General features: G+C 64.3%; 3 protein-coding genes across 3 annotated transcripts; 2 read left to right on the top strand and 1 right to left on the bottom strand.

Annotated features, from left to right (window-relative positions):
- The first annotated feature begins 268 nt into the window (after positions 1-268).
- On the top strand, positions 269-8,451 carry PI4K2A (phosphatidylinositol 4-kinase type 2 alpha). The gene is made up of 9 exons (XM_067300118.1): positions 269-664; positions 3,683-3,883; positions 4,152-4,283; positions 4,368-4,521; positions 5,238-5,299; positions 5,771-5,870; positions 6,129-6,262; positions 6,551-6,610; positions 6,765-8,451. The coding sequence occupies exons 1-9, from the start codon at positions 269-271 to the stop codon at positions 6,924-6,926; spliced, it is 1,401 nt and encodes a 466-aa protein (XP_067156219.1). The 3' UTR covers positions 6,927-8,451.
- Positions 8,452-8,641: 190 nt separating this feature from the next.
- Positions 8,642-9,705, bottom strand: AVPI1 (arginine vasopressin induced 1). The gene is made up of 3 exons (XM_067300122.1): positions 9,537-9,705; positions 8,896-9,187; positions 8,642-8,824 (listed from the first exon to the last, which is right to left on the bottom strand). Exons 2-3 carry the CDS (start codon positions 9,174-9,176, stop codon positions 8,680-8,682), a joined length of 426 nt encoding a protein of 141 aa, XP_067156223.1. The 5' UTR covers positions 9,177-9,187; positions 9,537-9,705; the 3' UTR covers positions 8,642-8,679.
- Positions 9,706-10,266: 561 nt separating this feature from the next.
- Positions 10,267-14,088, top strand: MARVELD1 (MARVEL domain containing 1). The gene has a single exon (XM_013943391.2). The coding sequence runs from the start codon at positions 10,426-10,428 to the stop codon at positions 10,951-10,953; it is 528 nt and encodes a 175-aa protein (XP_013798845.2). The 5' UTR covers positions 10,267-10,425; the 3' UTR covers positions 10,954-14,088.
- The last annotated feature ends 4,179 nt before the right edge of the window (positions 14,089-18,267 follow it).

Below are 18,267 nucleotides of genomic sequence, written 5' to 3'. Positions count from 1 at the left end.
CGGGGGGGCCCTCGGCTCCGGGCCCCCCCCACGGCGGCGGCCGGGGCGAGCGCGGCGGGGCCCTGCCCGCGGGCAGCCGCCATGGCGGGCCGGCGTCCCCATGGCAACGGCGGCGGCCCAGCGGGGAGGGGGCCGGGCCAATGGGGAGCGGGCGGGGCGCGCGGGGGGGCGGGGCGCGAGGCGGGCGGGCCAATGGGGCGCGGCGGCGGTGACGCGGCGGAAGCGGCGGTCAGCTGACGGCGCGCGCCGCGCGGGCCCGGCGGGAGCCATGGACGAGACGAGCCCGCTGGTGTCGCCGGAGCGGGCGCAGGCCCCGGACTACGGGCTGCCCGGCGGCGCCGTGCGCGCCCCGCCGCCCGCCGCCCCGCCGCCGCCCTCGCCGCCCGGCTCCCCCGGCGGCCGCGACCGCGAGCGGCAGCCGCTGCTGGAGCGCGGCGCGCGCGGCCCCGGCGCGGCGGCGGCGGCGGCGGCGCAGGCCCAGGCCCAGGCCGCGGCGGCGGCCGCGCAGGCGGCGGCGGCGCAGCGGGAGCGCAACGACTTCCCCGAGGACCCCGAGTTCGCCGAGGTGGTGCGGCGGGCCGAGCTGGCCAGCGAGCGCGGCATCTATCCCGAGCGCATCTCGCAGGGCTCCAGCGGCAGCTACTTCGTCAAGGACCCGCAGGGGGTGAGCGCGGCGGCGACGGCCCCGCGGGGGTGTGCGGGCCCCCGCGGGCAGGGCCTGCCCGGTGGGAGGGCGGTGCTGCCCCGAGGCCGGCGCCGATCTGGGCTTTCGCGGGCTGGCAGGAGCAGCGCGGGGCTGCCCTCGGTCAGAAACGCCGCAGGGAGAGCGGTGGCGCTGGAGGAAGGCCCCCGCCTCTTCCCCAGCCCACTTCTTCCTGTAGATCGGCATCTGCTGACCGTGGTGACTTCAGCCTTAGGGCTGGGGCCTTGACGGCTGAACCGTTCCTCGGCCCGTGCGAGTGGAGCAAGGGTTCCCCCCTGCGGGTGTGGGGCGAGCTTGAATCAACGTGAAGTCCTCAGTGGAGCCGATCCCCTTTAGATCTGCTCGGCAGCCATCTCCCCGCCACTGACTAGCTGTGGGTGCAGCGCAGGGTGGCTTGCCTTGTGACCTGCGGCGCCCGGCTCCAACACTCGAGCGGCTGCTGCTTCCTGCAGCTCCCTGCCACGTGTCTGCTGTGGTGCTTCCAGGGAAGCAGGACTGGCTCGTCCATCTCTGTTATGCTTTTCTGCCCCAGGTGGAGCCTGGCTCCTGGGAGCTCTCACAGGCAGGTCTCGGCCGTGCTGTCCGTGGGGCAATACGGAGAGTGTGAAACTTCCTTCTGTCCCAGCCTTGCCTCACTTCTGCTCCCTCCTGTTGCCCAACAGGAGACGTGGTCTTGTTGCTAGTGTTGGCAGCTGGACAATCTGCCCCGAGGCTGTAGGGCAGCGGTTGCCTGGCTGTAGGGAGAGGAGTCCAGGCCTTGGTGAGGACTGATGGAGGAACTGTGCAAGGAGCCAAAGTCTGTGTGCTCCTGACTGTGCCCCTGGCTGGTTCCCCTGGACTAACTTCCTGCAATGTGGTGTGTGGTGTGTGTCTGGTTCCTGTGCTGTCCAGGGTCACTGAACCTGCCTGCTGCTGACATGGGAGGGAGTGCAGTGTTGGGTTGGGCAGGCTGGGGCGGGGAGGGGGTTGAGGACACTGAGGAAACCTTTTTTCTCCTCTAGGAAAGTGCCTGAGGTGGGGTCAGGCACATCCTGAGCTTGCTCCCCTCTGGGAGGCCGAGGACCTGAGCTCTCGCAGCCAGGACCTTGTCTGGTGTGCTTCCCTGCAGCCTGGGCGGTTGAGGTTACCTCAGCTGCTGGCTGGGCCTCCAGGCTGGTTTGGCTCCCCCCGCTCTGCTGCTGGTGCCGAGCTGATCTGTTTTCACTGCTCCGCGGTGCTCTGAGCAAGCTACTTCCAAATCTGACCCCGGCACAGGGGGCAGATGTCTGAAAGGGGGCAGTGTGCTGCCAGGCCTCTGGTCCCTGCTCCAGGACGGTCCCTCCCCTGCTGGACTTGCTCCCCAGGGCACGGTGCTCTGTGCTGCTGGAGCTCCCAGCCTGCCCATTGCAGGCTCAGACCCAAGGCCGTGCTGGCTGCCCTGTGCCCTTACGTGGGGGCTGATAAGGGGGTTGCCTTCCTGCCTGTTCTCTAGGCCTTGGCCCGCTCCGAGAAGCGGTTCCTCTGTGCCATCTAGGGATGGTTGAAGTGCTGCTCCTCCCTCAGGCCCTTCCCCTCCCTCCTCCCAGTAGCCCAAGTCCTGCTCCCACTTGCTCCAGGTTGGCTTTGGGCCCCTGGCAGGCAGTGGGGTTGCCTTGGGGAGGAGGCCCTGGGATCCTGCGCCGAGATGCTGGGACTGGTGTCCTGCTTCCGCATCGTGGCAGGCGCTTGGCTTGGGGAAGTGCCACCCACTCAGGCCAGGGCCAGAGCCAGCTCTGGGGAGGAGGGACGGTCATGTGTGCTGCTGAGTCATCCTGCTGCAGGGGCTGCGAGCCGGAGCCGCTGCTCAGCCCCTCCGAGGGGCGAGCCCGGCCGAGGGGGCTGGCAGCCTTGCCCCAGCCCCCTGTCTGGGCTGCCTGGGTGGGAGACCTGGCCTGGTGACAGTGCAGCGCCTAGCACGTGGCCTCCACGCTCTCTGCAGCGGTGGGGCTACCTGTCTCGCCGTGCGGCTGGAGTGAGGGGCTGGGGGTGCTGCTGGCACCAGCTGCTGCCCGGTTTGCTGATGGGTGGAGCTGCCCGCACCTTCCTGCCCACAGCGAACCCAGGGCCCCTCTGCTGTCTCTAGGTGGGCCCTGCAGCACAGAGCCTTGGGTCCCTCGAAGGCCTTACAGCTGCTTTGCTGCCTTCGCCCCGTCTCTTCTGAGCAGTCTAGGGTCAGCTCTGTCCAATGGATATTGGAGCCAGAGCAAGGATCTCCGTCTCCCTCCCTTCTCCTGCATGGAGATATTGAGCAGCTGGGAGCAGTAGCTCTTCCCAGACATCCAAAGGTCACTGGACTGATGCTGGAATATTTACCAGGGCAGGGGACAGCATTGTCAGTGGTGTCCCTGGGACAGGGAGAGTGCTTTCTGGGTGCGTGAGCCAGATGCAAAGGTCTTTGGGCAGTGCTCTGCTTTCATGGGAGGGGGCACTGGCTGGGGAAGGGTCCTTCCCAGCCCCTGCCCCCCTCCTGGGAGCCATGGGGTCTGCCTGGGCCCAGAGGCTGGTTGTTGCCCCGGCGAGACGTTGTTCTGGGCCCTCTTCCTGAGAGTGCGTGTGAGCAGTGCTCACAGCAGCTGAGCCAGGACTGGCAGTGGGTGCCTGGAGAATAACCCGGGTGAAGGAAGAGTGACTGCCCCAGCTCTGGGGTGTGGGTTTCTTGGCAGAGAGGAGCCCTGGGGTGCAGGTTTTTCCCCCTTGCAGTGGGTGGGGATGCCTGACGGGGTGATGAGCAGTGCCCAAGCCTCCCTCCTGCTTCAGGAGGGAATCTCCTGCATCTGAGGTGGCCGATCAGCAGAAAGAAGCAGGGAAAGGCACAGCAGGGCTGGGTACTGCAGGAGGGTGGCCTGGCCGAGTCTGTTCTGTTCTGGCAGAACGCATCCCTGCCACAGGCTGGCCCGGGGTGAGTGTCCTAACTCCCTGGCAACTGCCCTGAGAGTCAGCCCTCCTCTCTCTTGTTCTCAGAAAATCATTGGTGTCTTCAAGCCCAAAAACGAGGAGCCATATGGACAGCTGAACCCCAAGTGGACCAAGTGGCTGCAGAAGTTGTGCTGCCCCTGCTGCTTCGGAAGAGACTGCCTCGTCCTGAACCAGGGCTACCTGTCAGAGGCAGGTGCCAGCCTTGTGGACCAGAAACTGGAACTCAACATTGTTCCCCGCACAAAGGTGAGGAGGCTGCTGCTGGGCCCTTGTTCCACGGATGCTGTTAGGTGCTCCTGCCCAGCTGTGCTTGGGCCTTGTCTTGTGGCGCTCTTAACCTTGGGGGTCTTGTGTTGAGAGCTTTGGGCCCTGACTGCTCCTGCTCAGGTTCCTGTGGGGAACCTGCTGCTGAGCAGAGCTGTGGGAAGGGCTGTGTCTTGGTTTTATCAGCAAGGCCTCTGTGGCCTTGGTGCCCCAGTTGCCCCAGCTGACTGGTGTGCTCATATCTCCTCAGGTGGTGTATCTGGCCAGTGAGACCTTTAACTACAGTGCCATTGACAGAGTGAAGTCCCGAGGAAAGAGGTTGGCCCTGGAGAAGGTGCCGAAAGTCGGCCAGCGCTTCAACCGCATTGGTCTGCCACCCAAGGTAGAGCTCCTAGACTATGTGTGTGCCTGTCACTGCCTCTCCCTCCGCTGCTGCCCTCTGTAACCCACCTGCTCCTTGCTTCAGGTGGGCTCCTTCCAGCTCTTTGTGGAAGGCTACAAGGATGCCGACTACTGGCTGCGGCGGTTTGAAGCTGAGCCGCTCCCTGAGAACACCAACCGGCAGCTGCTGCTACAGTTTGAGCGGCTGGTGGTGTTGGACTACATCATCAGGAATACAGGTAGGGCCAGCTGCCTGGCTTGGGGCGCTGCCTGCTCCTTTGTGTCCTGCCAGCTGGAGAGAAGGGATGCAGGCAGGAACTTGGCAACTCTTCCCGGCACCCAAATCCGTATCAACACCACTTGGTTGCTGCCAAAAGGCAGCTGCCTCTGGGATGGAGCACAGCTGCTGTGGCTACCCACCAGCATGGCCATGCTCTGGCTGTAAGCCTGTATATTTTGGGAGATCTGGAGGCCAGCCTGGGATCCATCCAGGTGCTGGGGTGAAAGCTTGCTGGCTGCAAGGATCCCAGGTCATCCAGGAATCCTGCACCAAGCCCCTGACTGTGCTGCAATATCTCAGCTCAAGCTGGGCCTCCCAAGTTCATTCTGGGCTGGAGGGGTTATGGGCTGGAGCAGCGCTCCTGGGCTGCAGGCTGACCTTTCTCTGTGCCTCTCCTGAGAGCTGGGAATACTTGGACTTCTTTAGTTTCCTCTTTAGTTGCCTGGGGGTTGATGGGGCTTCCCAGGGCTGCAGCAGGCTCAAGGGCTCTGGTGTGGAGTTCGGGTAGAAGTCTGTCTAGCCTGTCTCATTTCTGGGTCAGAGGAGGAGTGATCTTCTGCCCATAATGCTTGGCCATCCATCCTGCTGTGGCGGGGGTGTTGGGAGTGCTCTCCAGAGCCCAGCCTGGTGCAGGTGGGCCCCCACGCTCATGTGGCTGGTTCTCTCTCCCTGCAGATCGGGGCAATGACAACTGGCTCATCAAGTACGACTGCCCCCTGGACAGTGCAGGCGTGCGGGTGAGTGGCCGCTCCTGGGCAGGGGCTCCGCAGGGCTTGTCTGCTGCTTGCAAGCTGGCTGCCTGGCAAACAGGCAGGGGATTTCCCAACTGGCTTGGGCTTTTGAGCATGAGGAGCCTGATCTCGTCTCCTGGGCCTTTCTCTGCCCTCTGCGTTGGTGGTTTGTGGCCTAGAGAGACTTCGTGGGGATGCAGCTGGGTTCTGTGGGGGGAACTGGTGCTGATGCATTGCTGGATGTGAGACCTGCACATTCTTGAGGTGAGGGGGGCAGCTTTGTCCTCTTCCTGCCTGAAGGACACAGCAGCTGCCCTAACATCTGTCCATGATGCCTACTTGTGGGCGAGGGGCCATGCTGTGGGTGAGAGACTGCCATGCCTGTGGTAGTAGGGTCTAAGAGCCTGGCAGCAGTGCTGCAGGGTGCAGGGGAAGAACCGGGGTCTCCCTTGTGACTGGTGCTCCCCTTCCTTCCAGGACAGCGACTGGGTGGTGGTGAAAGAGCCCATCATCAAGCTGGCTGCTATAGACAACGGTTTGGCCTTTCCCCTGAAACACCCGGACTCCTGGAGAGCATGTGAGTCCCTTGGGCTGTGCTGGGGCACCCTGGGGAGCCATACAGCTCTGTGCTGCGTGGCCTTGGGGCATCCGAAAGGACTGCAGAGAGGCAATGGCTAGGGCCGCCCCCCTGCAAACCTTTTGGATGCACAGACAGCCCTGCCTCAGCAGGGGCTGTAGGAGGTGGGTGCTGGATTCTTTGTCCCAGACACAGGTGATGGCACCTTTATCTTACTGGGCTGCATCTGGCTCTAATGTCTCCTGCTTCCTTCTGCAGATCCTTTCTACTGGGCATGGCTACCCCAGGCCAAAATTCCCTTTTCACAGGAGATCAAGGACCTGATTCTTCCCAAGATCTCGGACCCCAACTTTGTCAAGGACCTGGAGGAAGATCTGTATGAGCTCTTCAAGGTGAGCTAAGAGGGGGTGAGGATGGCTTGGAAGAAGGAGGAGCAAGGGTGGTGTTGAGGAGCTCCCTCTAAAGGCCATGGGGGACAGAAGGGTGGCCAGGCTCCTTGTAAGTTGTCTGGGGTTGAAGCGTAGCAGGGTTATCCCTCTCCCAAGAGCTGAAGATAGGGCATGAGGAGAAGCAGGAAACCTGTAGGACAGGAAAAGAGAAGCTTGCTGGGGAAACAGGCATCTCTGAAAAGGTGTGTGGCAGAGGGTAGATCCTACTGTGTTCGTTGCTGTCTCTTGCAGAAAGACCCAGGCTTTGACAGGGGACAGTTTCACAAGCAGATTGCTGTCATGAGAGGCCAGGTAAGCTGTGTGTTAGGGGAGGCAGATGGGTTAGGCTACAGAGCCTTGTCCTGTCTGTGTGTCAGAAAGGGGTGCTGAGGTGGCAGCTCCCTGCTGCTTTGCCCTCTGTCGCTCCAGAGGGGCAGCTCAGGCTTTCCTCTGTTGTGCTGTACAGATCTTGAACCTGACTCAGGCGCTGAAAGATGGAAAGAGCCCCCTGCACCTAGTCCAGATGCCACCTGTGATTGTGGAAACAGCACGTTCCCACCAGCGCACTGCCAGCGAGTCCTATACACAGAGCTTCCAGAGCCGGAAGCCTTTCTTCTCTTGGTGGTAGCTGTGGGAGCTGCGGGCAGGGCTCGGCCGCCTCGGACTAGCATTACGAGAGGAGCCGGGCACCTGCTGGCTCCTGTGGCCAGGACTTGATGTTCTGGGAAGAGTGAGCAGGCGTGGCTGGAGGAACCTGCAGCTGAATTGGAGGAGCGAGGCAGGTTGGGCATGGCCCCTCTTCAGCTCCGTCAGAGCTCGGCGCTGTGCGCATGCAGCCCTGCCTGGGGAGGAGCCCAGCGGGAGGTGTGGAAAGCAGCTGCAAGCCTTGGCGTGACCGGGCCCCTGCCCATGCGTCCCTCCCTCGGCCTGCACGCGGTTCTGAGCATGCCTGCTTGTGGCTGGAGTTAGCAGGGTGCCGGGAGCCGTCCAGCCCTTCACACCAGCCACTAGCCCTCCTCGTCCCTGCTGTGCCTGCTGCTGGCTCCCAGGCTGGGAAGGGCTGTTGGGGGTTATGCCACCCCTCCCTGTCCCCAAGGGTGTGCTCTACTCGGCCTTTTCTCTTCTCTGCCCCCACCCCATGCACGCTGCTGTCCTCAGGGGGAGTTCCTGCTGCCCGCTGGTGCAGTGGGGACCGTAATGAACGGCTGTTCTCTGGCTGGGGGCCTGGGGGGGGGTAAGCTGTATGAGGGAGGACCCCTGCTGTAGCCCGTGCGCTGGGGCTGACTGGGATGCTGTTAGACACTAAAGGGAAGGAGGTGCTTGCTGGTCCTTGTGAGAAGTGGGCAGCTCTGGGAGGTGCTGTAGCCTAGCCACCTTCCCTATTTGCCTGTCCCCTAGGGGAGGAGGCTGAAGGTGGGTGCGAGCAGCCCCTCACTTGCTGGTCCCAGTCAATCCATTCTGCCAGGTCTGTCTCTACAGCTGCCCTTGCTTGGCTTTCACCCCTGCTCCCAGCAAGCTCCCTGGCTGCTGTGCAGCCAGTGCTGGGCCAGCCAGCGTGCCCCCAGCCTCACTTGTGCCTCAGTGTCCTCGAGGGGAGGGGTTCTTCCTGCTAGGTGGGTGGGAGCCACCACAGAGGAGCCATAGGGGGAGCACATGAGGTCCAGCAGAGGTTCTTAGTTACCCCAGTGCTGACAATCTTGAGGGCTTGGTGCAGGCAGGGGAGGCAGCAGCTTCCCCTCCTCCCAGAAACTGCTAAGCTGTTGCATAAAACGGTACCAGGGCTGCTGCCTGCATCTGCTTGCCTAGAGCTGAGGCTTTTCCTGTGGCTGGGGGAAGCTGGCAGTGGGCCTTGCTGTCCTCTCCTCCCATGGTAGAGGGAGGGGGTGAAGGCAGGCTGCGGTGCTGCTGCTTCAGCTTGAGGGAGGAGAGCAGCTCATTTGTCTCTAGTGAGGTGGAGGGGGCTCAGGGCTGGCTAGGCTTGTGCAGGGAGAAGGATGGTGCAAGCACGGGGGGGGGGAAAGAGAGATCCTCGCTCCCTGGCCAGGCCTGGCTGCACCTCCATCTGACCTGAAACGTATTGTTCTAATGCACTGTAGAAATGTATGTAATGTATTTAAACCATGCAACCGTCTGAATAACAGAGCTGCCGTTCAGCTGGCCTCCTGTTTGTCTCGGCAGCAACTGGGAGCAGGGCTAGGGGTGCCTTGCATCAGGCCAAGTACAACAGCCTGGACCCAGGTCCTGAGCCCCTGGGGACAGGGCTGCGGGTCACTGGGGCTGGCACCAGGCTCCAGGACTGGGGTGCCCAGGGCACGGCACAGCTACAGAGCTTCACCCAGCCACCACCATCCACCTTTTATTAACCATCTCACTCAACGCGCTTAGTGTCCTTCAGGGGCCCAGGCTGGGCAAACGCTGCTCTCCTGGGTCCCCCTGTCCTGCAGCCCCGGCGGGGGGCAGCTGAGCCCGGCTCCCGGCCGCTCGGCAGGGTCCCCGCGGCTGCTGGCTGTCTCCTGCTCGCCGAGCCTGCGGGGGGAAGAGGCGTGTGAGTGCGGCGGAGCCCGGCCGCGGCCCCCCCGCCCCCGGCCCGCACCTACCGCAGGCGGCCGGAGCGCCGCGTCGCCGCCATCCCGCCGCCGGGCGCAGCCGGCCGCCGCCGGAGCCGCCGCAGGGCCCGCGCCATGCGCCGCTGGCCCGCGTAGCGGCAGACGAGGCGGGCGCGCTCCTCGGGCCGCTCGGCCCCGCCGCTCCGGAACAGGCTCCGCAGCTCCGGCAGCCCCACGCCCTGGAAGATGTTGGCCGAGGCCCGCTTGCGACCGCGGGCCGCCGGCGGCGCCCGCCCCGGAGGGTCGCACGCCACCGAGGCTGGCGTGCCCATGGCCCCGGCCGCTGCGGGCAGCGGAGAGACAGCGTGAGGCTCCGCTCCCCGCGGGGAGCCGGCACAGATCCGCCGTCCCGGGGCGGCAGGAACTCCGCGCCTTCCCCGGCTAGGAAGGGCGGGGGCGGACGCACCGCGGCGGCAGGGCGCACCGGGGCCAGGGCCGCGGCGCCGGGCAGGGCGCCAGCCGGCCGGCGTCACGGCGCAGGAATGCGGGACGCGCCGCGGCTCAGGCCGGTGCACGCAGGTCCCGGTCCCGCCCCCGCCCCGCTCCCGCGGCGCTCCGCCCCGCCGTGACCCACTTCCCCCCTACCGCCCCGCGCCCGCGCCCACCGGGGCCGGGCAGCCCCTCGCACGCACCTGGCGGCGGCCGGCGCGGGTCCGCCGTGTCGCTGCTGCGCTCCTGCCGGTGGCGGCGGCTCAGCGGCGCGGGCCGGCTCGGTGCAGCCCGCTGCAGCGCCCGGGGCTGCTCCGAGCCGCCGCACCGGAACCCCGGCGCTGCCCCGCGCCGCGCGCCCCTTTCATTCACCCGCCGGGCCCGGGCCCGGCCCCGCCCCCGCCGCCAGTCCGCGCCCGCCCGCCGCCGGCACAACGGCCCGGCCAATGGGCGCGCAGGGGCGAGGCCGGCACCGCCTGTCGGGGGGGGGGGAACACGTGGCGCCAGTGACGTCCATGAGGTGAGGAAGGCGGGGAGCCCCCGGGGGCGTGGCCGGAGCGGCCCCTCCCCTGGGTGGGACCCGCGTTGCGTAACAGCGAGGGGGGAATCCCGGGTGACGTAGGGGGAGTCTCGGCTCGTGGGTTTCGCGCGCGGCCCCCGTGGCGCGGCAGCGGGCGGCCCCGTCCCGGGCTGCGGGCAGCGGGCAGCGGGGGCGCGGCGGTGCCCCCGGGGATGTCTCCCCCCGGGGTCCCGGGCTGTTCCCCCCCGGGACCCCGCACTGGCTCCCCCGCGCCGCGCCCTCGCAAGGTGCTGCCGCCCCGGCCGCGCCCCGGCGGCGGCCCCGCTCCCCGCGGGCCGAGCCCGGGCACCGGCGCTGCCGGGCGGCCGCGCCCGCTGCCGGCCGTAGCGCCGGCCCCGGCCCCGGCCCTGGCGCGGCGCGGCGCGGGGGAGCAGAGGCGGGGCACGGGAGGAGGGAGGCCCCGCTCGGGGAGGACCGCTAAGCACCAGATGTTTGGCAGCAGCGAGCAGAGGAAGTCGCTGCCGGGGCAGAGCGGGCCTTGAGCAGAGCAGCGGCGCAGCCAGGGCCCCGCCATGGCCCGCACGGCCCCGCCGTCCGTGCCGCCCCCGCCGGGGCCGGCGTCGCGCGGCTCCCTGAGCCTCCACCGCGCCTACCTCCGCAGCCCGCTGGGCCTGCTGCGCCTGGGGCAGCTGGTGATGGGCGCTGCCTTCTGGATCACCGTGGCGGCTCACAAGTACGAGGGGGCGGCCCACTTCGCGCTCTTCGCCGCCGTCCTCGTCTGGCTCCTCACCCTGGCCCTCTTCGGGCTCAGCCTGCTGGGGCGCTGGGCGCTGGTGCCCTGGCTCGGCTCCCGCTGGCTCCTCACCAACCTGGTGCACGACCTGGTGCTGGGCGTGGGGCTCTACGCGGCCGCCACTGGCATCATGGGCTACAAGGCCGGGCGCAAAAGCTACTGCAACCTGCCGGGCTACAGCCAGCGCTGCCTCTACGGTGCCTACCTGAGCGCCTCTATCTGCGGGGGCATCGCTGCCTGCCTGTACCTCTTCTCCGGGCTCTACTGCCTCTCACGGCGCTGCCGGGACCAGCGCGACATCGTCTGAGACCCTGCGGCGCTCGGCTCCCCTTCTCCTCACGCGTGGACGGACCGCAGCCCCTCTTCTGGACAAAGCGACCCTGCTGCCCCATCCCCTCCTGGCTGACTGCACCACGCTTCCTCCAGAGACTCCTGCGCAGACGGACGGAGAGACGGACAGAGGCCTTCCCCGGAGCACAGCTTCCCCTGTACCCTGCCAGGACAGCACGGACGCCCCCACCGCTGCACAGGCGCCTCTCCTCCCTGATGGATGGATGGATGGATGGACGGATGGACAAAGGCTATTGCAAGCCAAAGGACCCAAGTGGAGACCCCCTAGGAGGGACCCCAGCTGCTGGGAGCCCCATGGGGTGCCCTGCCCAGCACCCCTGCCCCAGGCCTCGCAGATGCCGCGTGCTCAGGTGGGTGCCACTCTGTGCCCGGGGTGGAGGGAGCCTGGGTCTGGGGGAGCTGAGCGAGAAGTCGTAGTTTGCAGCAGGGCTGGGTGGGCACAGCCCCCTCCTGCCGCTCCCAGCTGCGCGGCGCCGCCGCGGCTCCCAAATGGAGGCTCTGGTCTCAGCTTCCCCAGCCCAGGCCCCTCCTCCCGTCCGGCCTGAACACGTCTGCGTCTGCCCCGACTCCGCGGGGACGAGCCTCTCCCTGCCCCGTGCTGTCCCGCTGCTGCCGAGACACCCCGGATCCCGCGCTGGGCCCGCAGCCAGCCCCAGCGGCGCCCCAGCCCCTCGACACGCCGTCGTGCTCGGGAGGCTGAGCCCCTGCGGGACAGCGACGCCTTGTCGCCACCGGCTCCCTCCGCTGCGGGGAGGAAGGAGGCGAGCTGGGTGCGTAGCCTGGTCTGTGACCCTGGGCAGGGGGTAAATCCCCCCGGTCTTGGGGTTCACACTGCCCCGGGGTGGAGACCCCGGGGAGGAAGGGAGTTTTGGTCCCCCCAGCCTGGCGCTCGGTGCCTCTGCCCCATCTTTTGGGCTGGGTCTGCGTTGCCGGAGGGGGGCACAGGGACACTGCTCTCTCCCTCGCACCCCTGCAAGGGGTTTTGTGGCTCTGATCCCACCTTAGGCCGAGACCCGCTGAGCCTATCAGCCCGGCCTCTGGCCTGGCTGCTCCAGCGGAGACGGCACGGCCTCGCTGGCAGCCCGGGAGAAGGTGCATCGGCCTCGCCTGCCGCCCTGCCTGGCTCTGCAGCGCTTGGTTTGGATGTGGGGCACGTGCCGGGCTCCCGAGCACGCGTAGGGCCCGGGACACGTCCCGCTGCGGCATGGGGGGCTGGGGCTGCTGCTCAGGCCCAGCCCGAAGCTCCGGTTTAGACTGATCACCCCAAAAAACTCTTGTCTTGGGACTCGCCGGCTCCACCCGGGGCCCTGCGCTGCCCAGAGGCTGCGACGAGGCGGAGGAAGGGAGGGGAGCCCGCAGCGTGGAGGAGCCCACGGCCTTCGCCGCCGCGAGCGCTGGCCGGCTGGAGACACACGGCCCCGAGCCCGGGATGGGCGAACCGGGAGGCTGCCGAGGACGCTGCCAGGCTCTGAGAGCGGGAGGAGAGGGTGGCGGGACGCAGGGCCAGCCCTGGATCAGCCCCCACAGCTCAGTGGGTGCCGAATCCCGTGGGCTCCGTTTGGGGCCAGCCGCGGGCAGCAGGAGCGCTGGGGCTGCCGGAGACTGGGAATTGGTGCGGGAGCTCCACGCAGGGGGTGGCTTTGGCCACACGCCACCCTCGCCGCCACCTGCCCAGGAGGGCTCGGGGTGGAGAGCAGCAGCGTGATCCCCTCCGGGCTTGCGGGGCAGCCGGGGCTGGTGCTGGGTCACCATTTCCCTTGGGAAGTGCTGTCCCAGCCAGTCCTGTGCTCAGAGGCCCCTGCCCCCCCCGGCCACCTCCCCCCTCCCTGGGCAGGACGCGCTGACCCTACCCCACGTGTCAGGGCTGGTCCCGGACACCGCATGCCCCTGCGCAGTCCAGCATGGCCCGGGCTGCCCGGGACGCCCCAGCGAGCCGTGTGCTGCCATTAGTGCCTTCTCCCGGCCCCCCAGCCCTGCCTGTCGCGCCTGGCTCTGTCCCCCTCCAGCCCCCTCTCTGGTGTCTATAAATTCATCTTCCAAATAAAGCAACGTTCCCCAGCAGCTGCATTCCTGGGGGCTGAAAGGGCTCTCTGTCCTGGGGCCGGGCCCCGTGCCCACGCTGCCCGGCCTCTGGAGAGCTCGGGGCAGGCTGGGGGCGTCCAGCGTCTCTCAGGCTTGGCTCCAGCCCCGGCTGCGCTCCGGGGACGGGGCTCAGCCCTGCGCTTGCCGCCGGGGTTTGCTTGCAGCCGGCGTCGAGGCGTTACGTGGGGCAGCATCCCCGGCCCTCGTCCCCTGGCTGTGCCCTGCCAGCCGGCGCGGGTGCCCTGCCCGCGGCGCACGGCTGGAAATAGCGCTGAGCCCTGCCTTGCCCTCCCAGCCCGATCACCAGCGTAGAGCTAGCCGGGATGCAGGGGGCATTACGGGATGGCAGCCCCTGCTTTTGGCACTGGGGCAGTGTCCCCTGCCCCTCTTGGCACCAGTCACAGCCGCGGTCCCCAGAGCGTCTTTTGGACGTTCACTAACATAAGGGGCACCGTAAAAGAGCAAGGACTTCTGGTGCAGCACGGCTGTACATTGTAAGTATTTATTGCTCACTCCTACATTGCAGTCTCGCAGCCGAATTCGCTGTAGCCAAGCCCTACAGAGCAAAGCACGTGTGCTTTGGGATTGAACCAGGCTGCAGTCTTACAAAAGCTGATCCCTCGATGCCCCAGCGTCATGGAGGGATCACGGCGCGGGCGTCCCCTTCTCACCGGGTGGGATCCTGGGTCCGCAGCAGGATCCACCCTGCACAAAATGGCCTTAATCTTTTATAGTCTCCATGCTGTTCTTCCAAAGTGACAGTGCTTTACACCAATGACCCGCCGAATTGTCTCTTTATCCGTTTGGGTCCCATTATTCCCTGCAACGATTCATTTTTGTACAAACCATTTCTCTGGGGTTCATAGGCAGCATGCGCTGGGATGGGAGATCCATGCGACGCAGACGGAGCGTGTTTGAGCTGTGACCATTATTGCCTACTACACGCCATGCAATAGCTTATTAGCAAAACTACTGCGTACACGCCTAATAAAATGATTACAACAAGCATCATACTTTCTAAAACCAGAGAACCTGAGTGCCCAAATATTCCAGAAAACCATGTCCACAAAGGACCAGCTGTTGCCTTGATGTATTTTTTTTATGACTTCATGTATTTTTAGGTATATAGGTGCAATATTCTTTACAGTCAGGGCACAAACCTCGCCTTTCGCAGCTAGAATGAAGTCAAGTGCAATCCAATTTTGTAATACCATTTGCTCTATTGCTGACACTTGAGCAATAAGAGCCGTTACAGATTCATCTGTACAATTAGCCACCTCTTCTAAAACGAGTGTTAATTTTTAAATCACTTTTATACTCTGTCCTGTGCCCTAGATAGGAAAAAGGATGGAAAAGAATTTCTCTGTTTCTGTAATGGCTCTTATCTGGAATCACGCTAGCAGGGAATAAGCCTATGTCAAAGGCTCATGTTACGGGACTTCCTCCAGGCGTTTCCCCTGGATTCAGGGCCCGGGCTGCATCCCATAATCCTGCCTCCAGCTGGAGCCCCGCTGACACCCTTCTTGCCCTTCCTTTTGATTTTTCAGCAGATCATCCCAGCATGTTAGGTGGCACAGGACACGGAAGGGCTGTTTAACCCCATGTTGCTCACACCATTTATTTACTTTATTCTTAAAATGGGGGTTGCTGTCGGATTGACTTTCCCGAGGAGCAGGTGTTCCCCCAAACCGTCTCTCTGGAGCAGTGGTGGTTGGGCGCCCGGCAGCACACTTCTTGCAGCCCTCTAGAGATGATGTCTTCCCGCTCGTTACACAAATTGCAGGTGTTCACAGCACCCTGGGCTTCCCGTCGAGGATCTGGCCGCCCTCGCCGGGCTGTGTGTTGATGCAGATCACATCCCCCAGGATGCCCCAACCATTCGGGCAGCCCCTGGCCGAGCCAGGTAGAGCCAAGGTGGTCTGAGCACCCCTCGACCCGTTTTTGAGGCCATTTTTGCTGGTGGGTCAGCCCGAGTGTCCCACCTAGCGGCAGGAGAAGCGCTCTTCTGCTGGGCCGGCGCACGGCACGTCGTGTGGCTGCTCCTGCGCCGTGTGGGAAATCTGCTCCCGCGAAGACCTTCCCCAGACACCCCTGCTCCCTACCGGCCCCCCGCGCCAGTGCCGGGGCCCCAGCCGCTGCGTTGCACCCACCCACACCGCGTACCACTGTCCGGGCAGCCCGTCGTAGAGCCGGCAGGACGGCTCGCAGCTCTGCCTGCTCTGCACACCCCTCTGTGCGTGCTGTAAAGCTCTTGCTGGTGGCTACCGATACTACAGCCGCTGGCCCTTGCCGCTGGCCCTTGACTCCCTGCAGCCCATCCGGCTTATTAGGGTCCAGACCAGGTGCTGCTTTGATGGGAGAGCTGGCTGCTCAGTGTACGCCTGGGGCATGCCTACCCTCCCTCTCTCTTCGGCAACTTCGTTAGCAGCCACAGCGCCAGCGCCTGAGACCCTGTGGGGAAGATACGGAGCCCATCGCTGCCCAGCAAGCTGACGTGCTGTCCCCAAAGGTAAAGACTTACCACCTGTTACAGGTTTCAAAATAGGCAGGGGTAGTCGGAGGACTGCTGTCTCATGTCAGTGCCTTAGTCTCTATCAGGGCAGTATAAGCCCCTAGCAATACTTTTTCATAGACTATATAATTCTTTGGGGCATTTTGCCATGATTTAGAGGCAAAGCTGATGGGTCAGTCCAGCCCACCAGTGGACCTTCACTGCTGAAGGCCCCGCTGGGCTCCCTTTTCCCCTATCATCACCTGCGGTGTGAAGGGTTGGGTTGGGTGGACAGCCCTAGGGATGCGTATGTGCAGCTTCCCGTTCAGGACCCAAACTCCTTTCACTAGATTTCTTAAGGAGATTATATAAGGATTGGGCTGTGATATGAAAACCTGGGACATGTGTTCACCAAAACCCCCATGTGCCCAACCCCCCCTCAATTCCTTTTTGCTGACGGGTGCTGGGAGTTGATGCAAGGATGTTAAAACTGATTTGGAGACGACGTTCTCTCCACTAACCCCTTGAGCACCTGAAAGGCAATTTCCTGGGTAGGTCCCTGACGCTTTTCCGTAGGGATTTCTATCCCTAATGTCTATCAGTGCAAGACAACTAAACGCAGTGCCTGTTGCACCTCCTCGCCCGTACTTCCTCCTGGAAAGATATCATCTATGTACTGTAACACCATTAGCCCTGGGGGTGTGCGTAGTTGCTCCAGTTCCCTGGCTGGCTGTGTGTGAGCCAGAGCAGGGCTGTGTTTATAACCCTGGGGTAACCGTGTGCAGGTACACTGGATCCCTTGCCAAGTAAAAGCAAACTTGTTTTCATCTTGTTCTGGGATGGGAGCTAGAAAAAGCGTATCTTTAACATCTACGGCAGCCATCCAAATAAAATTTCCTGGCTGAATCTTTGCACTAATCTCAGGAAGGCTGGGAACAGTGGCCATGAGGGGTTGGGTGGCCACATTTAACTTAAGATCATCTACGGTTGACCTGCACATCCCATTCTTCTTTTTTACAGGCCATATGGAGAATTACACGGGGAAGCGGTTTTGATTATTACACCCTTCCCCTCCAGTTCTTTAATAAGACTAGCTATTAGTTTTACTGCATCAGTAGAAATCTTATATTGTGGGGTAGCTGTGCAACTATCTGGGAAGGGGAAAACCATCCGAAGCAGTGATACTGTCTTAATGGGCATAATGATGTTATCATTTATTGGGTTCCCTACTTCCCATTTTCCCCAGCTATCTTTCCAACGTTGTCCTCGGAAAACATCCATACCTGAGTTATTCATGTGCACCAAGAGCAAAGTGGGACGTGCTATTTTCCCATTAGTCCAGACTAATTTCACTCTCTGATACTACCGATCGCAGATCCACAGCCCCACACGCCACGTCCTGCGGGCTGCTTTCATTAAGCGGGAGCAGTGGGGCTGGAGCACGGGCTGATAACGCTACAAGAGCTGCTTTTAGCAGAGCCTTCTGCAGAGTCGCAGGGTCTCCCTGGGGTCTTCCCGGGTTTCCACTGATGATCCTGGCTGATTTCCCTAAGCTCTTTGCCAGTAGAGGCACAAGCAGTGACCACAGCCGGCAGGGCCACCCCTCCTGCTGGTGCCCCTGCCTGCTCTGTTTTAACCTCCAGACAAGCCAGAACTGGGCTATCTCCCTTGTCCTCCTATCCGGAGGGTAAAGGGGCCAGGTCGGTCATCCCCAGATATCTCCTTCCTCATCGCAATCATGGATGCTGTGGGGCAGCCTGCTCTGGCACTGTGACCTCCGTGCTGGGCCATGAGCCGGTGCTCACGTGGCACCGCTGCTGTGGGACCCTCCGTGGGGACAGAGGCAGGGGACAGGGTGGGGGCTGTGTGCAGGCCGGGGGGACATGCCGGGCCGTGCTGGCACGGGGCTGCGGATCAGCTGCCCCTGGCTGCACCAGGACCGGGAGTAGGGGCAGGTCCAGGCCAAGCTCCGGGTGCAGATTGACCCCAACTGGGACAGAGCCCTGGAGCCAGACCAGACCTGGACTGGGACCAGCCCTGGAGCCAGACCAGACCTGGACTGGGACCAGCTCTGGTGCCAGACCAGACCTGGACTGGGACCAGCTCTGGTGCCAGACCGGACCTGGATTCAGACTGAGCCTGAGACTGGGATCAGGCTTGGATTGCTACTGAGCCACTGGTCCCAACAGGACCTGGACTGGGACCAGCCCTGGAGCTAGACTGGGACCAACCCTGGAGCCAGACTGGACTCGGACTAGGACCAGCCCTGCATCCAGACTGGATCCAAACTGGGACCAGCCCTGCATCCAGACTGGACCCGGACTGGGACCAGCCCTGCATCCAGGCCGGACCCGGGTCAGAAGCTGCCCACAGACGGAGCCCGCCCGGCCCGGCCCTGCCGCGCCGCATCCTGCTTCCGGGCGCGACGCCTCTTCCGCCCCCTGCCCTCACAGGGGCGGGGCTTCCGCGCCCGGCTGCGGGCCCAGCCCTTTCCGATTGGCCGGCTGCCGGCGCGGGGCGGGGCGGCGGGGGCACGCAGCGAGGGGTGCGCCGTGAGGTCACGGCGCCGCCGTCCCCCTCCCGGAAGCGGGGCCGCGCTCGGCACCGGCAGCGCTCGGGGGCAGCGGCCGCGCCGCTCCCGCCCTGCCCGCGGCCGCCCGGGCCCTGCCGGCCCCGGCGCCCCCGGCGGTGCCCGGC

Source organism: Apteryx mantelli, chromosome 7 (assembly GCF_036417845.1).
Source record: "Apteryx mantelli isolate bAptMan1 chromosome 7, bAptMan1.hap1, whole genome shotgun sequence".
Taxonomy (NCBI): domain Eukaryota; kingdom Metazoa; phylum Chordata; class Aves; order Apterygiformes; family Apterygidae; genus Apteryx; species Apteryx mantelli.
This window is presented reverse-complemented; position numbering and strand designations above follow the sequence as displayed.

Coding starts and splice junctions, on each gene's coding strand:
- PI4K2A (XM_067300118.1), top strand. CDS start 269: ATGGACGAGACGAGCCCGCTGGTGTCGCCGGAGCGGGCGCAGGCCCCG. Junction 4,522..5,237: donor CTACATCATCAGGAATACAG/GTAGGGCCAGCT, acceptor CTCTCCCTGCAG/ATCGGGGCAATGACAACTGG. Junction 5,300..5,770: donor TGGACAGTGCAGGCGTGCGG/GTGAGTGGCCGC, acceptor CCTTCCTTCCAG/GACAGCGACTGGGTGGTGGT.
- AVPI1 (XM_067300122.1), bottom strand. CDS start 9,176: ATGGGCACGCCAGCCTCGGTGGCGTGCGACCCTCCGGGGCGGGCGCCG. Junction 8,825..8,895: donor CGGCGCTCCGGCCGCCTGCG/GTAGGTGCGGGC, acceptor TTCCCCCCGCAG/GCTCGGCGAGCAGGAGACAG.
- MARVELD1 (XM_013943391.2), top strand. CDS start 10,426: ATGGCCCGCACGGCCCCGCCGTCCGTGCCGCCCCCGCCGGGGCCGGCG.